General features: G+C 32.5%; 2 protein-coding genes across 2 annotated transcripts; one reads left to right on the top strand and one right to left on the bottom strand.

Moving 5' to 3' along the window:
• The first annotated feature begins 267 nt into the window (after positions 1 to 267).
• Positions 268 to 11,428, top strand: LOC114259093 (sulfite exporter TauE/SafE family protein 5). Its single transcript, XM_028199096.2, has 4 exons — positions 268 to 1,204; positions 9,781 to 9,915; positions 10,018 to 10,164; positions 10,888 to 11,428. Exons 1-4 carry the CDS (start codon positions 401 to 403, stop codon positions 11,194 to 11,196), a joined length of 1,395 nt encoding a protein of 464 aa, XP_028054897.2. The 5' UTR covers positions 268 to 400; the 3' UTR covers positions 11,197 to 11,428.
• Positions 11,429 to 12,145: 717 nt separating this feature from the next.
• LOC114259125 (protein DESIGUAL 2) lies at positions 12,146 to 16,283 on the bottom strand. Its single transcript, XM_028199122.2, has 3 exons — positions 16,025 to 16,283; positions 14,745 to 14,950; positions 12,146 to 12,542 (listed from the first exon to the last, which is right to left on the bottom strand). Exons 1-3 carry the CDS (start codon positions 16,121 to 16,123, stop codon positions 12,326 to 12,328), a joined length of 522 nt encoding a protein of 173 aa, XP_028054923.1. The 5' UTR covers positions 16,124 to 16,283; the 3' UTR covers positions 12,146 to 12,325.
• Between the last annotated feature and the right edge of the window lie 509 nt (positions 16,284 to 16,792).

The following is a 16,792-nucleotide window of genomic DNA, read 5'->3' as shown; positions in this document are numbered from 1 at the left end:
TAAATTAGTGTTATATATTATTATACAAATACTTGATAATTGTTTAAAAAAATTTTCCAATCAACTAACAAATTAAAACTATCCCAAATCACAATTTAATTATTTATCAATTCACCATTTAAAATTTAATTTATAATTTTATCTCATATTCAAACCGCATTACACCTAATCCCTAAACATTAGATTTTATATTTGATTTAACAATTAAGAAACAAAAGGCCACGTCACGTGCCACCAATAAAGCATATGAAATGCTCTCACTCTGACGTGAACATTGAGAATGATGATTCAACTTTCCAACTTTGTTTGTATCCTCATAGCACGGCCATGCACCACCTCTCTCCTCCACCACACCCTTATATAAGCTCAAATTTTTCACAACAAATCAAAACCAAAAAACATGAAGATTCACACTTCCCTCAGATGGGCAATTCTCACCCTACCCATCTTGATCTGTTTCAAATTCAATCACTCTCATGCAAAACAAACACAACCCATCATCTCAGAATCACCAAGATTTCATCAATGGTGGACTCACCACCACCTCCACACACATCTCCAACAACAAACCCTACACAAATTCTCATCCCCTTTTTTGATTTCAGGACTCCTCTGTTTCATAGCTGCCTCAATCTCAAGTGCTGGTGGTGTTGGTGGTGGTGGGTTGTTCATACCCATCTTAACCATAGTGGCTGGTTTAGACCTCAAAACAGCCTCAAGTTTCTCTGCTTTCATGGTCACAGGTGGTTCAATTGCCAATGTCATCTGCCAAATGGTCATGTCATGCCCTAAGTTTGGTGGCAAGGCTTTGATTGACTATGACATAGCTCTTCTTTCTGAGCCATGCATGTTGCTTGGGGTGAGTATTGGGGTGATCTGTAATCTTGTGTTCCCAGAATGGCTCATCACCATACTTTTTGCTGTTTTTCTTGCTTGGTCTACATCCAAGACATGTAAATCTGGGGTTATGTTTTGGAAATCGGAATCAGAGGAGGGGAAGAGAAATGGGTTTGGGAAATTGGAAAATGGGTTGGTGAGAGAAGATGAGATTTGTGATGGGAATGAAGTGACCAAACAGCCCCTTCTGGGTGAGGGATTGGAAAACTGTAAATTGGGGATTCCATGGAGGAAATTGGGAGTGTTGATTTTGGTATGGTTTTCTTTCTTTGCTCTGTATCTTCTCCGCGGAGATCGGTTTGGACAGGTATGGCTTTGATATCTTCATATAGACACAGAATTCGTACAAAAAAAATATTCAGAAAATTTAATGTGTGGTATAGATTTATTTTGCTGGAGTTAAATCTGATTCATACAATTTTTTTTCCGGGGATATTTGTGTATATGAATTACTAGCCTGTCACCCGTGCTATGCATGAGATAATTATAGTTATTTATGTTTGTTTTAGATTTTTTTTAATATATAAATTATGTTTCTTAAGATTTTTTATAAAAATAATTTAACAATCTTATCACTAACCATAGTGTATGGAAGAAATTGAAAAAGGTACTGCAGTAACTATGCACGGATTGTATCTATAATTATTTGTATGAGAGAATTTTAAATGTTGATCAGGAGATTTTGACTAAATCAATAAATACAGGCATGTGAAAAGACATGTGAATTGAAAAAAGTTAATAAATGTTAATCAAGAGATTTTGACCAAATCAATAAATGCTGAGTTTTTTTGTTTTTTTTTTTAATAAAAAATTTAGAAAATTCAGATTGAGATATTAAAACTCTCACAGACCTTGGGGGTTAAAAACTCCCTTTTTACTTAATATATAGTATAGATACATATCTTTACTATTTTGCTATGTTTATTGCGTTATCTCCGATTTCTTGATTAATCACCTTCACAATGCTGCGAAAAAGTAATCACTGCCTAGAATTTAATGAGAAGTGATTTTGATGTTGGAAAATGTTAGAGGTCCCAAATTTTTTACCAAATAAATGATCAAATGTCTCACATGGGTGTGGGGCCCATAAAATTACGGACCCCACACCCATGTGAGACATTTGATCGTTTGTTTAGTGAAAAATTTGGTATCTCTAGCATTACCCTTTTGATGTTTCCTTCCTGCTTTGATACGTGGATGTTTTTTTGGCGATTTACGTGTATTTTTAATAATTTGACTTATGGGCGATTTACGTGTATTTTTAATAATTTGGCTTATGGGCGATAGGTCTTAACCGGAGGATTTATTGTCTAGTAGAAGCTGTGATAATTAATCGCGTTTTTTTTATCAAATATCATTAAAAAAAATTACTAATTGTTAATTTTCAGCGACAGTTTAAAATTTTTTTATAAAAAATGTCATTAATTATAAGTTTTAGCGACAATTTGAAAAAATCGTCACAAAAAAGTCATTAATTTTCACTTTCAACGACAATTTGAAAAATTTGTCACAGAAAAATGTAATAATTGTAAGTTTTAACGACAATTTATAAAAATCATAACAAAAAAAAGTCATAATTGTCAATTTTTAACGATATTTATAAAAAAAGGTACAATTTTTTTTAACGACGATTTTATTAAGATTTATTTTTAATAAGATCTGATGAAAATTAAATTTAACTATTATAATGTATTGATAATTTCTTCCCCCCTAATTTTTTTTCCCCCTCTCTCTAATTTATTAAAGTTATCGTTGACATGGACTCTTGGTTTATCTAACACTATCTACATAGAGGACTTAAGGTAAATCTGGACCACATCAAGTTGATTCGTCACTGTCTATGTAGGAAAAGGAAATTTCCATATAATGACATAGTTCAATGGAATTCTAAACTCGAAAATCAGCTATAGGCTGGGATGGCTGGAGATGCTATGTTTCCAAATACTTCCCATCACACGATGTGGTGGAAATCTGAAGATATAATCCTACAATTAGGGGTGTATGCGATGCAGTTCGGACAGTTTAAGAGTGAAATTACAAACCGAATGACGGGTTAGCGGATTGACAAATTGCGATTTGGATAATTTTTGGTTGAAGAATATTCTAATTAATTATCAAATATTTACATAATATATAACACTAATTTATATAATATTTTTTAGATATATAACACAAAGTAATTTTATATAATATGCTTCATATATATAACCACTAATTTGTAATAAATTTCATATCTTAAATCTCTCTCATACTCATTTTTATAATTATATTTTATTGAAAGTTAAAAAATATATAAGTATTAATTATAACGAAGCGGAACGGTTCGGTTGGCAGATTATAAATTTTAAAATTTAAACCGCGGTTAGAGCGGTGCAATTTTAATTGATTAGACATTATTTTGTACAGCCCTACCTACAACTGAAAATCCACCGGAACCAAGAGATTTAGAAATGATCTTACAAGTGAAAATGCATTGGGATAAAGAGATTTGGAGACAAATGATCTCGTAGTGACTAGAATGGACAAGGGTTATTGTTGCCATAATGATGACATATGTGATTCCATCTACATAATTGAGAGCTTTATTAACTTCCATTTATCAAAGTATTTAAATGGTTAAACTTATCTTGGGAATTTTTAATGCGTGGCATAGTGTACTCCTACACAATTTTTTTTTTTTTTTTAATTATCAAAGTTATCCTTGACAAGGACTCTTGGTTTATCTTGTTGGAGAAAATATATATGATTTTTGATAAGTAAATTAATTAATGTGAATAAAAATTAAATCAAAAACAACACAAGAATTTTTACGTGATTCCCTCAATGTGAGGTATGTCCACGGGATTGAAATCCGATTCCACTATCAACCAAATAAGTTTCCAAACGATTACAAACGAGACACCAATGGTCTCACAAAATCACCCTTAGGTGAATTCTAAATAATCACAAATAAACAAGAGAAAAGACCTCACCAAATAGATGAACCAAAATCTTCAAACCAGAGTTGTAGAAGATCCAAAATAATAATCCAAATTAACTTCCAAGCACCAGCCGAAAGCATACAAATAATATTTCAAAGCAATCAAACCTTGAACCAAGTGAAACTTCCAAACATCATAATCTTTTTTTTGTTGTTGCCGTAGTGTATATCACACGGAAGAACATAAACAATATTTTTATATTGTTAATTAATGAGCTTTTCTATCAAAACTTTAGTTGTATCCAAATTGAATTGAGTTTCCTCAAATTAGATATAATATATAAAAATATATTATAACTAATACCAAACTAAATTAAACTCTTTTAATAAACCAATTGGGTCTCAAACTCCAATAAGGAGATATTCCCCAACAATTCTTCCCCTATCGACTTAGGTGGAGACATCAACCATACCCGCCAAAGTTCGACACTTTAAATGTTTGTTCCTCGACAAAGTCTTAGTCAACATATCCGAAATATTATCATCTGTGTGAACATTTTCGAGTTGCAACAATTTCGAATCTAACACATCACAAATCCAATGATATCTCACATCAATGTGTTTCGATCTCGAATGAAAAGTAGAATTTTTACTCAAGTGAATAGCACTTTGACTATCACAATAAAGCACATACTTTTCTTGCTTCAAACTCAACTCTTGCAAAAATTTCTTCAACCATAACTCTTCTTTGCAAGCTTCCGCAATGGCAATAAATTCAGCTTCGGTAGTTGAGAGAGCAACACATTTTTGTAATTTAGATTGCCATGCCACAGCTCCCCCTGCAAAAGTCATCAAATACCCCGAAGTAGATTTTCTAGAATCAATATCACCTGCCATGTCAGAATCTGTGAATCCATCAAGCATCGGTTTACCATCCCCAAAACACAAACACACCTTTGAAGTCCCTCGAAGATATCTTAGAATCTATTTTACCGCTGCCCCATGTTCTTTACCTGGATTAGAGAGAAATCGACTCACCACACCAATAGCGTGAGTAATATCCGGCCTTGTACAAACCATGGCGTATATCAAAGAACCAACTGCTGAAGCATAAGGAACTTTCAACATCTCTTCCTTGTCTTTCTCACTTGTAGGACATTGATTCGAACTAAGCTTGAAGTGACCTGCAAGTGGACAACCAACCAGCTTTGCTTTATTCATGTTGAACATCTCAAGAACTTTCTCAATGTAGCTTTCTTGAGACAACCAAATCAGCCCCTCTTTGCGATCACGAAGAATTTTCATACCAAGTATTTGCTTTGCTGGTCCCAAATTTTTCATAGCAAAAGACTTGCTCAACTCCAATTTCAACCTGTTAATCATGGTAGAATCTTGACCCACAATTAACATATCATCAACATAAAGCAAAAGAATAATAAATTTACCATCTGAAAATTTTTTCACAAACACACAATGGTCCGAAGTGGTTTTAGAAAAATCATTATTCATCATGAAAGAGTCAAATTTTTGGTACCATTACCGCAGGGCTTGCTTGAGACCATACAAACTTTTCTTCAATTTGCAAACAAATTTCTCTTTTCCTTTTTCCACAAAACCTTTCGGTTGCTCTATGTAAATTTCTTCTTCAAGATCACCATGAAGAAATGCGGCCTTCACATCAAGTTGCTCAACTTCAAGGTTCATACTTGCAGCCATGCCAAGTACAACCCGAATAGAAGACATCTTTACAACCGGTGAGAAAATCTCGTCAAAGTCAATACCTTTCTTTTGCCCAAAGCCTTTCACAACAAGACGTGCCTTGTACCTCAGATTCTTGCCATCATTCTTCAATTTGAAAACCCACTTATTTTTCAGAATTTTCCTCCTTTTAGGCAACTTTACTAAATCATAAGTTTGGTTTTCAATCAAGGAATTCATCTCCTCGTCCATGGCCTTTTTCCAATCATCTTTCTTTGCATGCTCAATTGCTTCTTGGTAGCTCTCAGGCTCCTCTTGATCGGAAATCAACACAAATTCATTGGGAGGATACTTTCTTGAAGGTTGTCGATCCCTTGTAGATTTCCTTAACTCAAGTTGTGGTGACGGTTCTTGAGTTGGATGCTCTTCCTCAATTTCTAGCTCAACTTCATTAGGATTAGTATCATCTTCTACATCTTCAATAGGTGGTTGCACATCTCCCCCATTTTCATCATCCACTGAAGATGAAGGAGATGGATCCATGTCAATGAGATCACTAATTTTTTGCTTCGGTTGATCACCTTTGCCAAAGTCTTCAATTGTTTGGTCTTCAAGAAACACAACATCACGGCTTCGAATGATTTTCTTGTCGACTGGATCCCACAATCTATACCCGAATTCATCACGCCCATAGCCAAGAAAAATACATTGTCTTGACTTGCTATCAAGCTTGAACCTCTTATCTTTTGGAATGTGAACAAAAGCTCGGCAACCAAACACTCTCAAGTGCTCATAAGACACATCTTTACCGGTCCAAACTCTTTCTGGAACATCACCATTCAAAGGATAGAAATGAGACAAATTGATCACGTCAACCGCTATCTTCATTGCCTCACCCCAAAAGGATCTTGGCAATTTAGCTTGTGAAAGAAAACACCTTGCTCTTTCCACAATTGTGTGGTTCATCCTCTCGGCAACGCCATTTTATTGAGGAGTCTTCTTAACTGTCTTTTGGTGCCGAATACCTTGGCTGCGACAATACTCATCAAATGGCCCAATGTATTCATCACCATTGTTAGATCGGATGCACTTCAATTTCTGCCCTGTTTCTCTTCCAACCATGGCCTGAAAATGCTTAAATACTTCTAGAACTTGATCTTTAGTTTTTAGTAAAAAAATCTAAACTTTTCTTGAATAATCATCAATGAAAGTAACGAAATAAAGTGCACCACTATGTGTTCTAACTTTTAAAGAACCATAAACATCCGAATGAATCAACTCCAAAACATTTTGTTTTTTAGAAGCAACATTTTTCTGAAAAGAAACTCCATGTTGTTTACCCGCCAAACAATGAACACAAGTTTTAAGGTGTGTACCTTTCAAACCGGGTAGAAGCTCTTTCTTGAACAAAACTTGCAGCCCCTTTTCACTCATGTGGCCAAGCCGCTTGTGCCACAATTCGGTAGAAATATCATCTTCAAGTACATTGACAATACCTTTACAAATTTTTCCTTGCATCGAATAAAGTGTATGAGTCTTCTTACACTTAGCCACCACCAAAGAACCCTTTGTGAGCTTCCATATTCCATCACCAAATTTGTTGTTGTAGCCTTCATCATCCAGCTTCCCGGTAGAGATCAAATTGAGGCGAATGTCGGGAACATACCTCACATCTTTAAGCAACAACTTGCAGCCCAAATTTGTTTCCAAGCAAACATCACCCATGCCAATAATCTTGGACAAACCTTTATTACCCATTCGAACAGAACCATAATCTCCTTGGTGTAGGTAGTGAAGAAATCAACTCGAGAAGTCACATGAAAAGAAACACCGGAATCAATCACCCAATTGCTCTCTTGGCCTATAAAATTGATACAATCATCTTCACAAACGACCAGAAGATCATCAGTAGTAACTGCCGTTGTGTCTTCTTGCTTCTTATCCACACTTTTGTCACGCCTTTTCTCCTTGTTCTTGAGCTTTCGGCATTCTCGCTTCATGTGCCCTTTCTCATGGCAATAATAGCACTCAATGTCTTTCTTTGAAAAAGAACTATCTTTTGATTTGTCACGACTTTGATCACGACCATGAGGAATCTTACTCCTCCCCCTTGTTTTGCTTCGGCTTCTCACAACAAATGCTTCCGAATGAGAGGAACCCGCTGATTTTCTTCTAGTTTCTTCATTCAACAGGCTATTAATGACTTGGACTATTGTGACAACTTCATCGGGCGCCGAATTACTAACGGTCACAACCAAAGTCTCCTAACTTTCGGGCAAAGAACTAAGTAGCATCAAAGCCTACAACTCATCAACAAAAATAATTTTCATAGAAGCAAGTTGGTTAACAATACTTTTTATTTCATTCAGATGTTTCGGAATAGGGTTGTCCTCTTTATATTTTAAATTAACCAACTTACGAAACAGAAAAGCTTTATTTGTGGCTGATTTTCTATCATAAAGACTCTCTAATTTTTTTCTATAAATCATGTGCCAAAGTTTTAGTTGCAACATGATGAAACACACTGTCATCAATCTATTGACGGATAACACCAACGGCTTTTCGATTAAGCCTATTCCATTCATCATCTTTCATACCATCCGGTTTTTCAGAATCACCCTCAATGGGTCCATATAAATATTTACAAAATAATAGGTCCTCCATTTTAGTTTTCCAAGTTACCCAATTGCTTCCATTGAAGCTAGACATACGACCCACATTTCCCTCCATTGATTTACACAAATAAATAAACCAAAATAAACCGTAAGCTCTGATACCAGTTGTTAGAGAAAATATATGATTTTCCACAAGTAAATCAATCAATAGGAGTAAAAACTAATGCGGAAAAATTAAATCAAAAGCAACACAAGAACTTTTATGTGGTTCCCTCAATGTGAGGTACGTCCACGGGATCGAAATCCAATTCCACTATCAACCAAATAAGTTTCCAAACGATTACAAATGAGACACCAATGGTCTCACAAAACCACCCTTAGGTGAATTCCAAATAATCACAAATAAACAAGAGGAAAGATCTCACCAAATAGATGAACCAAAATCTTCAAACCAGAGTTATAGAAGACCCAAAATAATAATCCAAATTAGCTTCCAAGCACCAGCCGAAAGCATACAAATAATACTTCAAAGCAATCAAACCTTGAACCAAGTGAAACTTCCAAACATCAAAATCTTTTTTTTGTTGCTGCCGAAGTGTATATCGCACGGAAGAACATAAATAATATTTTTATATTGTTAATTAATGAGCTTTTCTATCAAAATTCTAGTTGTATCCAAATTGAATTGGGTTTCCACAAATTAGATATAATATATAAAAATATATTATAACTAATACCAAATCAAATTAAATTCTTTTAGTAAATCAATTAGATCTCAAACTTCAATGAGGAGATATACCCCAACATATCTAACAAGAAGTCTCAAGTTGTATGTACATAGAGGACTTAAGGTAAATCTGAACCACATCAAATTGATTTGTCACTGTCTATGTAGGAAAAGGAAATTTCCATATAATGACGTAGTTCAATGGAATTCTAAACTCGCCATAGGCTGGGATGGCCGAAGATGCTCTGATTCTAAATACTTCTCGTCGCACGATGTGATGGAAATCTCGAGATATAATCCTACAGCTGAAAATCTATTGGAACTGAGAGATTTATGCTGTGTTTGGTTGAGAGATTTGAGGAGGGATTTGGAAAGGGAAATAGAAAAGACAGGTGAAATGTGAAAAAAATATACCTACATTTCACATAGTTTCACACACCTTTTCTCTTTTTCTTTCCAAATCCCTCTCCAAATCTCCCAATCAAACACAGCATTAGAGATGATCTTACAACGGAAAATGCATTGGGACAATGAGATTTGGAGACAAATGATCTCCTGGGGACCGGAATGGACTAGTTTTATTGTTGCCATAATGATGGCATATGTGATTCCATCTACATAATTGAAAGATTTATTAACTTCCATTTATCAAAATATTTAATTGGTTAGCAATCAGAAAAGTTAAAAGGATTGTATATTGTTTATTACATGTACTTTTATGTAGAATGTATAATATTTTTAAGGGCATACGCTAACAAAATTCAAATATATATAATCATTATCATTGTTGAAAGGTTAGCTACCTTTGTAGTTTCCACCTGTAAAGTTCTTGAAAATAAATCTCCTATTTTATTTACCATAGTTATTTCTTGTAATCAGATGGTACCTGTGGTATTATTGTGACTTCTGAAAAATGGATGCAGAGTTTAATACCAATAGAGCCTTGTGGAATGGGATATTGGATTCTCTCAGCATTACAAATTCCTCTTGCTATAATTTTTACTACCTGGATATTGCATGGAAGAGAAAGCCCCCAAGATCAAACTTTCTACCAACAGGTGCTTACTGAAAACACATAATTTCAATCACTTGTTTGTCTTACATATAAACAAATGTGAAATTTCTAAACCCCTGTTAAATGCTCGAGTTTTTCATGATAGGAAGGAGGCCAAAGAAAAAGTGGGCCATCAAACAAGCTCATTTTCCCGGTAATGGCTATGTTTGCAGGGATTTTGGGTGGAGTTTTCGGAATTGGTGGTGGCATGCTCATAAGCCCACTTCTTCTTCAAGTTGGAATAGCACCAGAAGTGAGTTAATCTGGTCTTCTGCAAAAGTTAGTATACATATACAAAATTAAATTATAGAAACATGCTAAGGACGTCTAATGTCAGCATGATCTGTTCACCTGAGGTATCCTCATACGCTCGTATATCTATATCCTCATTATTTTCACAAGATGTGAGTTCCATCATACTAACATATACATTCTTAATACTTTTCTCTAATATTAACTCCCCTGAAGTTTCAACTATGCCTCCCAAAATACTTTATACCTCTTCTTTCCTTTTCTTTTTCTTTTCAACAAAATCCTTACAATCTTCTATTATAAATGTTTTATTTTGCTAAAACCTTCTCTTATGAATTTTATATTATTTCTCTCTCATGTCTTCTCCACCCCTTCTCTATCTCTTTTTCAAGTGTATATTGGTGTAATTTTGTTTGTCCTTCTCAATTTTAATGGAGGCATGCAATCACATTTTGAATTGTGATGATCATCATGTTCAAAAACTAATTGAAAATCATTGGGGGGAAAAAAGAAAGAGAAAATACCCTATAACTCAAACACAAAACATATAATTTTGGCATCACACTGATCTTTGGCCATCCTATTGGAAAATGAAAATTGGATTCAGTTAATTTGTGATTGATATCACTAAAGATGGAATTCAATTAATGTTGTCGTGAATCAAAATCCTGGCTCTGTCACTGCATTTAACCATTGACAACCACACATTCTTGTCATGGTGCAGGTAACAGCAGCAACTACTTCATTCATGGTGTTCTTCTCATCAACCATGTCTGCAATGCAGTACTTGCTGCTAGGCATGGATCACACATATGGTGCCATTGGCTTCACCTTGGTTTGTTTTGTTGCGTCACTTGTCGGTTTGATGGTACTGCAGAGAGCTATGGAATTGCATGGAAGGGCCTCCCTCATTGTGTTCTCAGTTGGTACTGTGATGGCTCTGAGTACTGTTCTAATGACAAGCTTTGGAGCCCTTGATGTTTGGAGTGACTATACAAATGGGGAATACATGGGATTCAAATTGCCCTGCTGAAATAAAATTAAATGCTTTCTTGGTAATCAGGTTTTGAAACCTAATGTCCTAATGAAGTTTTGAGTTAGAAATTTGGATTTTAGAGGTGTCATGCATCAAAGAGACACAGGAGAGATGTTGTAGGGAGATCTGTGCATTTTCTTCTCTCTTTTTTTTCATAGAATTGTGCATTTTTGGGGAAATTGTTTTATAATCCTGAAATAACATATTGCCTACATGGTCATTCTTAGCCGATGAAAAATCACAACATACACTGGGTGTTTGGCATATACTTAAAAAAGTTCAAATTTTTTTTAACAATATTTTTTTTTAAATTATGTCAATTTTTTTTTTTACTTTTCCAATTCGTCATTTGTAAAAAAGAAAGGGCAAAACAGCAACCAAAAAAAAAAAAAGCCAACTATTTTTTACTTTTTTTTTGTTTGTTATTTTTGGATTTTTTTTTTTTTCATTTTTCTTTTAACTTTTTCAATCCATCTAGTCTTGTAGAACTCAAAATCTTAAAGTTTTTTTTTTTTTAAAGTTCAGTAAAAAAAAATTTTTTTTTAAAAAAAAAAAGAACAAAGAAAAACAAACAAACAAAAAAGTTATTGGAAAAGCAAAGGGCACTTATCAATCAGTCTTATACTTATTTACTTATAAGTCTTCACTGATAAATTTATTAATAAGACTTAATGAGTAATAAATCTAAAAAAATTTGATAATTTTTTTTCTCGTAGTACCTAACAAGGGGGAGTAATTCACTATATGTCATCTATAAAAAAATTTGTTACCCGATTAGTTTGAAATACACATTGGTTTGGAATAATTACGTCCATTTTATGGTAGGAATATATTACACTCATAATTAATATGCATTTAGAAAGGGATGGGATTCAAAGTTAATTTCGTTAATTCGTATCATTCATTTTGTATTATGTTAAAAAAATAAATAATTAAAATAATTAGATATCAGTAATCATTGAAGTTTTATTTTTCTTTTAAGTATTAATTGAACATGAACATATTACAAATTTCAAATAGTTCTTATGAGGAGAAAAATAGTAAAAATAACAGAAGATTACAAATTTATGGTGAAACATAATATTACAACCATCAAAGACATGTGGAGTTTAAAAAAAAAAAAAAATCATGCATGGGGAGCTTGGGGATTCATCTTTCTTTTATCTTCACGAGCATAGGCTGAGGCAGAGAGATAATAGGCAACCATGAAGATTCCATGAATGAAGCACACAATTCCTCCTATTGACAGAAGACGATGATGTGCCAGCGCACATGTTTTTCTCGACCTCAAATTTGCGAGTGTCCCTATGATCAACATTGTGGATGCCATTGCTAATATAATCCTAATTGTCCATCACCAAAAGGTAATAATGTCATTTTCTAATCATCCAATAATTTGGTTATATTTCACTATTTTATTAGGGGGTCGTTATTCCAACTCTACTTTACTCCAAATACACTTCATTATTTGTCTTTATTAAAGACAATTACATTAATTCTCTTTTACACAAAATATATTCTTAAAAAAATCAAAATTCTAATAGTATTAATATAACTATGTATAATAATGACAAATAAGAGAGTGTATTTAGAGTAAAGTGGAGTGGGAATAGCAATTCCCGTTTATTAAAAGGGATAGGATTGTCTTTAGTCCACGTCTATTGGCCCTATGAGACCTGAGTCCAATTTCTACAATTGGAATCGTTTATTTTGTCAAGTTTTATGCATAGATCATTTATAGGGGAAAAAAATTATTAATCTTATAATCACTACTATATAGTGATTATATATATATATTTTTTAAAAAATGAATGGCTTACTTTGAAAATGAAAATTATTATTTTTCATTTTTGATGATAATTATAATAAAATAATGTGTCTACAATTATTGAATCAATTTGATTTAAATTTTTTTTAATAAATAATCTACACATAAGACCTTATAAAATAAATAATTTGAATTATTAAAACGAGATTTATGGTGAGTTCTACAGTGTTGAACAATACTCATTAAGAGAAACCTCACCCTTACTAAAAATAAGGGTAAAAATACAACAGGAATGTTTGGTTTGTCTCTCAAAGCATATTTTTGAAGAAAAAATTCTAAAAATATGTTTCGTTGAAAATTTATAATAAAAAAAATTTCAAAATCGATTTTCTCTCTGTTACACATCAATCAATCATTTTTTCTCTCTCATCTCTCATTCTTAATATCTCGAAACACAAACCAAATAAGGCCAACAAATCTTATAGTTTTAACATAATTTCATTCATTTCATTTTACTAAGATTAAAGAAACCATATTTAATGTAAATATTGTGAAGACACAACGATGAGCCCTAAGATTCGTAGGGGTGAGAAATAAACCAAACAGCTTGAATTCGACTCGTGTTTAGCTTTTTAAAAACTTGTTTGAACTCAATTCATTAAGTAAACAAATCAATCTTGAATATATTTTGAAACCAAGCTTGAACAATTAGGTGGGGTTTGTTTTGAGGGATTAAGGAATGGGATTGGACTATTAGTCCATCCAGATTAATAACCCGTTGTTTGGTTTAAAATTTTTACATCGGATTATTAGTCCCAAATCCATTGGACTATTGTGTCCCATAGGGAGGGGTGGGATACAAATGGAGGGATAAAGGGGATATAGGATTAGGTGGTGAAATTACTATTTTGACCCTCTGCTATTTAATTATGTATTATATTTGTAAAATTCAATCAAATTTAAATGTCTCAATTTAAAAATAAAATAAATTTATTTAATTTTTATTGATGTTTATTTATTTATTTTTAAAATAATTTTTTATAAATATTTTATTGATGTTTTATTTTAAAATTTTGTTTATATTTTATTTAATTTCATTATTTAAATTTTAATAGATGTTTTATTTAATTATTATTATTTTTTAAATAAATTTATTTAAAATTTTAATTAAAAAATAACATATATTTTTATTGATATTTTATTTATTTAATTTAAAAAAATAAATTTATTTAATTGTGTAAAAAATAAAATAAAATAAATTTTTATTTAATCTAGTTAAAAATAATTAAAATATTATGTTTAATATTGCTATTACTTAGTAAATAATTGAAAAGGGTAAAATAGTCATTTGAACATTCATTTTTCTCTATAATATTCCAAACAAACATAGGATTCATATCCTATCCAACCAAATAGTCTTTTCCGAATATCGAATCTCATGACTAAACAAACATGAGATACAAATCCAGTCCAACCAAATGGTTCGGAGATAGTGTATCCCAAGATTAACAGTCCGGTGGATTCCAATCCCCCCTTATCTAATCCGTCTAAACAAACACACCCTTAATTACTTGTTTGGCTCGGTTCAATAAACCTAAAACTATGTAACAATACCAAACTATTTGAACTCGATTCAACAAAAGCATATTTGAGATTGGCTCAATAATTTAAAAAATCAAACTCAAATAAATTTTGAAACTCGTCAAATTTTTTAAATTAAATTGGAATAATTAACTGCTCTGTCAACCTATCACCCCTAAAAATTCATAGTACATACCAGGAGAAAATGAGGAAGCCCACTGCTAATGGCTTGTTAGCTGTTGCTCTTTGCAGATCTTGCTTTGAACAAATGCAAACGCACCCACCAAAGAAGTTAGCAATGGTGTGGGCAAGGCATAGAAGTACTAATGCAGCCAACCCTAGCTTGAATGCTTCATGGCTTGGCTCTCTGCAATCAAATATCCACACCCTCTGATTTTTCACCTGCCCAACACAAACCGTTTACATCAAAACTAACCATATACATTTATGATTTTCTATTTATATTTATAAAAAAAAATAAAAATTCTAAATTTTTTTTTTTTTTTTGTATCTATTTTTATTTTTTAAAAAATGGTAAATAATTTAAAAAACAAAATTGGCTTGTCTTCGGTTCTCTATAAGGATTGTATAATCTAATTTTGGGATTTTGCACTCATTAGGACTTTCATTTTAATAATTCAATAACAGTTCATCTTTTAGGTAATTGTGTATAGATAATTCTTGAAAAAAAAAAAAAATCAAATCAATCTATTAAAGGGTTGTTTGAGATGATCTAAATAAGTGTACTTTTTGATTTTTTATGAAATATGAGTTAGATTTGGGTTGGGTTTAAAGTGATGCGTTAGAGATGTGATGTGACTTAAATAAAATGATGCGATTTAAATAGAACAGTGACTTTTTGACTTTTTTGAAACTTGTCAAACCAGTCCTAAGTGTAATTATATAATTTTATTGTGTTTATTTTTAAAAAAATAGATTTTATATTTTTAAAATTATATTTATCATTCATTTCCTAAAGACAAATAAACTAAAATTACAATGATAATTTATACACAACTACCTAAAAAATAAGTTGTTCACATTTTGTACAGACTGGAAACAACCTTAGTTCTTACAAATTTTACTAAATATAACAAAAATAAAAAAATACAAAGATATAGTATTTATTCATTTCCCCTCCCATCACCTCCGTCCACCACCCACCGCTGGCCACTAGATTCAACCACCACCAACCTTCGGCCACTACCACCACCAATCACCTCTCCGCCAATTGCCACCACAACTGCCACCACAACGACCACCTCCAGCAACCATCTTTAACCACCATCCACCCCACTCGTTTCCGCTTCCCTTTTTTTTTGCCAAAAATAAATATAAAAATATTTACCAAAAAAATTAACAAATAAACAATAAAATGCAAAGTTATCAAACGTGCACCTAAACATATAGTTTCATTGTTTTTTTTCATGGATGTGAGTTTCCAACACATACATATATATATATATATATATATACCTTGTTTTGAGTTATCTCAGCTTGAATGCCAAGTATGCCAGCAACAATGTCCAACATCATGATCAAGAGACAAACAACGGGGCCAATGTGCTTCGACATTTTAACGAATTCGGAGTTCTCTCGGACAGATCAGATGGTTGGGACGAAACAGAAGATTGGACACAACAAGTCATACATAAGGAAACAAAACAAGCACAAAAGGAATGAATTAAGGCATGCATGCATGCAAGATTATATCTCAAAGTCTTCTTTTCTTCTCATTCTTTTCTTTATTCTACTTTTGCTTTTCTAGATTTGGATTTCTTCCCTGAAGAACAAGCAAAGAAGGGTATCAAAAGAAAGTGGCGGCATTGATCCAACGGCTGGGATTGAGTTGTCATGTGCAAGACATGTCAGTTTTTCATCTATTATATAACATATACTTTAATAAAAGACATTGAAACAAATGTATAGTTTAAAGTGATAAAATATAACCATTTTTGATTCTGCGATAAAGTGATATTGGATGATAGTTCAAAGAGAAAAAGTGTGATTTATCTTATAGCTGAATGGTATTTTCGTCATAAAAATTCATATTACAAAAAATTAATAGCTGAAAGAGATTAAGGCCTCGTTTGGAAACAAGCTAATTTAGTAATTTTTTGATTATTTGGTTAAAGTATGAGCTAAAAAAAATTAATATGTTGGGATGACTTTTTAGCTTTTTATAAAAAGATGTGCAAAAAATACAGAGAAAAAAGAATCTTTGACTTTTTGGTATGGGCTGTT

This window comes from Camellia sinensis, chromosome 9 (genome assembly GCF_055761805.1).
Source record: "Camellia sinensis isolate YWXY chromosome 9, ASM5576180v1, whole genome shotgun sequence".
Taxonomy (NCBI): Eukaryota; Viridiplantae; Streptophyta; class Magnoliopsida; order Ericales; family Theaceae; genus Camellia; species Camellia sinensis.
Note: the sequence above shows the minus strand (reverse complement) of the source record. Positions and strands in the feature narration are given on the sequence as shown.

Bases quoted from the DNA above. Each gene is read 5' to 3' on its own strand.
- LOC114259125 (XM_028199122.2), bottom strand. From the start codon at position 16,123: ATGTCGAAGCACATTGGCCCCGTTGTTTGTCTCTTGATCATGATGTTG. The intron at 14,951-16,024 runs GTATATATATAT...TGTGTTGGGCAG, and splicing joins CTGAGATAACTCAAAACAAG to GTGAAAAATCAGAGGGTGTG. The intron at 12,543-14,744 runs GTATGTACTATG...ATGGACAATTAG, and splicing joins GGCTTCCTCATTTTCTCCTG to GATTATATTAGCAATGGCAT.
- LOC114259093 (XM_028199096.2), top strand. From the start codon at position 401: ATGAAGATTCACACTTCCCTCAGATGGGCAATTCTCACCCTACCCATC. The intron at 1,205-9,780 runs GTATGGCTTTGA...AAATGGATGCAG, and splicing joins GCGGAGATCGGTTTGGACAG to AGTTTAATACCAATAGAGCC. The intron at 10,165-10,887 runs GTGAGTTAATCT...GTCATGGTGCAG, and splicing joins AAGTTGGAATAGCACCAGAA to GTAACAGCAGCAACTACTTC.